Source organism: Plectropomus leopardus, unplaced genomic scaffold, assembly GCF_008729295.1.
Source record: "Plectropomus leopardus isolate mb unplaced genomic scaffold, YSFRI_Pleo_2.0 unplaced_scaffold21766, whole genome shotgun sequence".
NCBI lineage: Eukaryota > Metazoa > Chordata > Actinopteri > Perciformes > Serranidae > Plectropomus > Plectropomus leopardus.
Window position 1 is genome coordinate 1 of NW_024623567.1, and position 6,250 is coordinate 6,250.

General features: G+C 39.7%; 1 protein-coding gene across 1 annotated transcript; it reads left to right on the forward strand.

Annotated features, from left to right (window-relative positions):
• Positions 1–167: 167 nt before the first annotated feature.
• Positions 168–5,979, forward strand: si:ch211-108d22.2 (protein NLRC5; the record flags this gene model as incomplete). Its single annotated transcript, XM_042515945.1, has 5 exons — positions 168–329; positions 451–858; positions 1,165–2,809; positions 3,769–4,032; positions 5,545–5,979. Coding segments are annotated over exons 2-5 (2,705 nt in total), but the record flags the coding sequence as incomplete, so codon positions are not given.
• Between the last annotated feature and the right edge of the window lie 271 nt (positions 5,980–6,250).

The following is a 6,250-nucleotide window of genomic DNA, read 5'->3' on the forward strand; positions in this document are numbered from 1 at the left end:
ATGATACTGTAGGGGGAAATTCTGTGTTAAAACATTTTGAATTAGTTTTTACTTACCTTTTATGTACCTATATGTTATCTTTGTACCGGGAAAAGAATATTTAAGTTATATTTACCACTTTTGTTAATTACTTTATTGTTTACCTGTAAGTAACCTCATATCTAATGTGAATTTGTATTCGTATTTTCAGTTTCACACTTTGCCATATAAAAGCCTGCCAACTACAACACTGGCCTATTCCTTGGAGGAAATGGTATGGTTAAGAGTTTAGCTGCCTGTTGATCTCAACACATGCTCATAGAGAGCACACTGAGGAAGAACAGAACAAGGTTAAAAAAAATCTGATTTCAAATGTTTGAAAACACTGGGATTTTAGACTTTTAATATAATTAATACATAACAAAAAATATTGCATTTAACATTTTATTCAACTCTGTATTTTTTCTGCAGATCATTGAAATTGCTTCTTTACGCAGAACATACAGAAGCAAGGAAGCATGGCTTCTGCAGCACAGTCTGCCTTAAATTACGTCCAGGATGCTAGAGGGAGGCTTGTGGGGAAATTAAAGGATCTCTCACTGATTCTGGAGAATTTGAAACTGAAAGATATTCTGAGTGATGAGGCAGTCTGCAATATAGAGGCAGAGAAAACTGTCTACGACAAACACAGAAAGATGCTGGATTCAGTCATAAAGAAGGGGGAGGACACCTGCCATGAGTTCCTCAAGATTCTTTACTTGACGCGGGATCGGACCTTAGCAGCTGATACAGAAGTGCAGGACGGATTCAGCCCGCACAGCTGGATCAGCTGCTTTCCTTTCGAGGAAGACGCACTAATGGATACAAACTACTTACGAGGTATTTTGAAGCATTATTCTGATTTACTGTGCATCACAACTTCATTATTTGTCTTTAATGTGCTGATTTTCTATAATGCGTGTGTGCAGATATATCGAGACACTTTTCTTTTTGCTCCCATTTTTCACAGGTTTAAGTTGAATTTTTTATTTTACTATTTTACTTTATTATGCAATAAATAGATATATTTCTGTCAGATTTTGGTGATAAACCTTCTTAAATCTGCATTTTCCATTGTGTTTATAATTTAGTATAAGGGCATAAATTCATAATATATGTAATTACTCCCTTATGTTTTTATTTCAGGTCCGAGGCCATGCCTTCAATATCAGAAAAAGTTGAAGAAAAAAGTAAAAAAAAATAAAAATGAGTTTTGGATGTCAAACAAGGATTTGTTTAAAGACAAAAAAAAGCCTGATCTGTCGTACATGCCACTCGTATTAAACACTCAAGGAAGTGTTTCTGCATCAAAAATAAAGAAACTTAAGAGCAAGAAAAGCAAACTGAGTCGCCCAAAAAAGCTAAGGATATACATCCCTCAGGACAAAGCAGAAACGTCCCCCAGTGAGCTGTTGAAAACAAATCGAGACATACTTCTAGTTGGTAAGCCTGGAATTGGAAAGACGGCCCTCACTCAGGAAATGTTGAATCTCTGGGCACAAGGAGATGACGAGAAGATTAATTACATGTTTTACTTTGACATGAGGAAAACATCCCAAATCAGGAAGGAGGCAAGTTTGGAGGATCTTCTCTTCGACATATTTTGCGAACCAGATGAAGGCAAAGAAGAGGTCTTACAGGACATAAAGAGGAACTCGGACAATGTTACACTCATTTTTGATGGAATCACAGATCTGTCTTTATCAGTGGTGGAGAAACTCGTAAACAGGGACCTACTACCTGATGCTAAGATCATCGTGACTTGCAGACCGGATGATGAAGAAGAGATTCCTGCTGAGGACTTTCTCAGAGTGGAAGTGAAAGGCTTCAGTGAGCAAACCATAACAGCATACTTGTCTGCAGTGCTCGGCGAGGAACAGAAGACAGTTTTGAGCAACGTGGAGTTGTTAACACTTTGTCACGTCCCAGTGTATGCACTGATGGTGGCTGCCTGCTTTTCATCTGAGACACCCGAAAACTCCAAACATCCGTGCACTATCACTGAAATCTACATCAATATTGTTCGTCTTTCCCTTCAAAGAAACAGCAACACAAAAACCAAACACCTAAATTCCTTCATCAGAAACAAAAGTAAGGAAATACTGTCTTTGGCTGAAGTTGCTTTTCATGCAACTGAAGGAAAAACTGTGAACTTGACAGGATGTCCCTATGAAGACAGCTGTGTCCTTTCCTTCCTGAAACCACTTGTTCTCAGAGTCGCCCCGACTGAGACGATGACCACGTATGCATTTCTCCATTACACAATGCAGGAGTTTTTTGCAGCACTGTGGCTCCTGAAGAATCCAGATAAAATCAAGGATGTTTTTCAGCAGAGCCTCACAGAGGAGAAGAGACACATGAAACATCTGATCCCTTTCATGTGTAGGCTGTTGAGTGCGGAGAGCCCGAGTTTGATGACGTGTCTGATTCCAGCAGAGGAGCTCAAGAATACATCTGACTGGTTCTTCAAGGAAATGATAACCACGTTTTCTCTTTGTCCGTGTGAGACAGATGAGGCCGATACTGAGGATGTTGGGTTTGATGTGGACAAATTGTTCTTATTCCAGTGCTTGTATGAGTCCCAGTGTCCTGAGACATGCGTGTACCTCCTGGACAAACTGGACTACCATCTTGACCTCAGTGGAGAAAATCTCGATCCTTTACCTTGCTGTGCTGTCACCTATGTGGTCGCTCAGTCGACAGAGAGGAAAATACAGCTGAACCTTAAGGACATCACAGTGTCAGAACAAGGAATCAAACGACTCTTTGGATGCCTTAAAAACGTGGAACGGTATGGGTATTTTAAATGTCAAATTACTGCTAAGGCTAAAAAACACTGAATAAGAAGAATCAAATTGTTCTTTATCCTGCGTAACTAAGAGTGATGCCTTTGCACCAGTATGTCCGGAGCCACAGGCATTATGTTTTTGGGTTGTCTGTCCATCCCATTCTTATGAATATCTCAAGAATTATTTGGAGGGAATTTCTTCAAATTTGGCACAAATGTCGTCATAGACACAATGATGAACTGATTACATTTTGGTAGTCAAAGGTCAAGGTCAGTGTGACGAAAGTCTTTTAAATTTGGCAGAAGTGCCAATTTTAACTTAGCAATTGCCTGATTTGAGTTCGGTGGTCAAAAGTAAATGTCACAGTGACAGAGTGTCTCCCTTAGTTTTGGGAACAAATATCTCAAGAAGGCCTTGAGAGAGTTTCCTCAAATTTTGTGCACGCATAATGAACTGACTAGAGTTTGGTAGTCAAAGGTCACTGTGACCTCAGAAAACTTTTTTTTTGTTATAACCCATAAATTTGTGTGCTAATTAAGAAGAAAAATTAAAGAAATGTATAATGGGATATAATGATGAAGTGATGACATTTTATATACAAAAAGTCAAACGTCAACTTCACGATAACATCATAATGTTCTGCAAAATCCTCTGTGCTGTTTGGGAAATGAGGTGTATGAAGCATAAATGTTGCCATGGGCATGAAAGTAAACCATCACTGCAACGTGACTGGTTTGCAGAGGCATTTGTTTGTAATTTTAGTTTTGATAAGGAATCCGAGACATAATGATGATGACAAATTAGAATGACTCTGAATGGGATAAGTGAATGTAAAAAATGAATGGAAAATATTCAGAGACAATAAAGTGTGGTACTTCTGCTGGGGCTTCTTATACCTAAACCAACTCTCTCACTGTTCTTCCATACTGAGGAAATGCTTTATTCTTCTTCTAAATTTTAGGTGTGACCCTCTGCTACAGCAGCTGTGGAGGATTTTGCTTCTCAGTGAGGGGCAGATGGACCACCTCAGCTTACTCGGCCCCGATGGAAATCAGTTGCACCTTCCTGTTCAGGGTAAAAGGCAGCTGTTTGAAAGCGCAGTAAGAGTCATGCAGAAGATGACGACACAGATTGATGTCTGCCTCCACTGGGAAAGGGAAACTGCCGTCTGCCAGAGTCTTTGTGTCTCTCTCATTGAGGCTTTACCACACATCAGCTCTCTCAGGTATGTAGCCTTTGTTTTTGTGTGATGCTGAATTCACATATTTTTAGTTTTACCTTTTTTAAAACTGTCAATGTTGAAATTAAAATCCTTCGTAGAAGTAATTGCTTTTAAGTGGAATGGGTGAAACATGTAGTCACAACTAGCCCAAAGATTACAGCAGTTCAGTTTTTTTTTTGTTTAGACCAGAAAAGGTGTACTCAGTACTTTAAGGTATAGACCCCAGCTTGAATTTGATACTGGTGAGTGGTCAGTGGGGGGGGGGGGGGGTTTGCTTCTGTGGGACTTAGGCCTAATCTACACGTACACAGGTAATTTTAGAAACATAGCCTTTTCTGTGTTCTGGCCTTTTGTAAGCACATAAACTTAGTTTTTAGTCACTAAAAACTGACATTTATGGAAAACTCAGACCAGTGTGGACATACAGTATTCAGAATCTCCATTTTCAGTGTTTACATGTAGACAGGAAAACTGTTTTTTTGGCTTGCCTTCTTTGTTTTTGAAGTCAGAGTGTGCGTTATCATCTCTGCCTGCATCACACTGCATGTCTGAGCAGAGTGTGACGGCAACCTCCCCGAACTTCAGCATGTTTCACACTTGCAGCATTCATACTGACAGTCTTGTTGCTTTGATGCTACTGCTGCCTGCCTCTAGAACTGTATTTCCACATTTATGCAGCTCCTGCAATGTCAGGGACATGGCTCTGCAAATGTTTTAACAAGAAAACGCCTAAAATGTCAGCTACAGATGGAATTATGTTAACAGACATTGCCAGAGGACGCTTATTTTGAAATAGAAGTAGACAAGTTTGAGTGCAACAGGTATATTTGTATTACCTTATCTCTGTCACAGTTAAAGACGTTGATACTGAAATAAAAGTTGGTACAGAGTCAGTATAATGACCAAAACGCTGTTTTCACTGTCTACTTCTGCTGACGACCGCATGCGGAAAAAATTGGTAAGCTGCCATTTCTTTAGATATGCCGTGGCCGTCACGCGGCTGAAAAATGCCTGACTCACACAGGGAGAGTGTGTAACTTCACTTCAGTCTCCCCGTCATGCGCCACTGTTGTTTCTGTTGTGAGTTTTCCAGTAATGACTTCAGGCCTCTGATTGGCCAGCGTGACCTTACGGTGGAGATCATGTGACCACCTGTTGTTTTGGCATGTACCTGACATCACCTAACAGCCTGCATTTGCATTTTGATGTGGACAGAGATTTTTTTTAAATAGACTTGAATTCTTTTGTAACCAGAGAAGGAAAACGTGTTTATGAAAATACCTTTGTTTGTGTAGACTGGGCCTGATTCCTGTTTTGAAGAAGCTAACCTCAAACAGTTCCCACTTTTTTTTTTACTGCACCCTCTCATAATTTCTGCAAAAGATCTGGAAAATTAAATATTGCAACTGGACTTTGTACCTAACATTGTAAATATTGTATTTGTTTACAACCATGTGTGATTAAATATTAGTTTGGTTCAGTTTTACAGTCCATTCCCTGTTTGTTATCATGCAGCTGCAGAGCGACCTACAGAAATCCAGGATTACAGCACCAGAAACAATTCCTTAGGACATTGGAGAGGGAAGGAAAGCAGCTGTTGCTGGATTTATGCCTGACAGCAGCACTGCACAAAGAAGAAAGCTTCCACGATGTAGTGAAATCACTCCTCTCACTGTTTCCTGTGAAAGCTGACTTACACAACATACTCCTGGATATTTATCAACATGTCAAAAGTGGAGGGTTTTCAAATGTCATTCCAAAACTGTGGCCACTTTTCCAGTCAGCTCCTGCAGTCTGGATCATAGACCTCTCAGAGAGAAAGTCCTCCATCCTCCTGGAAGTGCTGAAACTCCAACCAGAGAAGAAACCAGTGAAGCTGAGAGGCTGCTCAGATGAAGAGAGTGAAGTGAGGAGTTTCCTACAGTGTCTGCCTCATATCTCACAGCTCAGGTGAGTCAGTTTTATACAATGATGATTTAAAACTTATTTTCCAGTATTTTAGGGTTTAGAACTAAATGGTTAATAATTCTTTTGGGTAATTTCTTCCTTCAATAATTTGTTGGTTGAGGAGTGATATTCCACTCTCACATACAATCTGTTAGTACAGAGGTGAGGATACACCTTTGCAGTCTGACTTAAATGATTTTTTTCCCAAATTATGAATATGATTTCTTATTTTGGCTTTGCAGCCAATAGATAAATACATAATAAAGAGCCATAA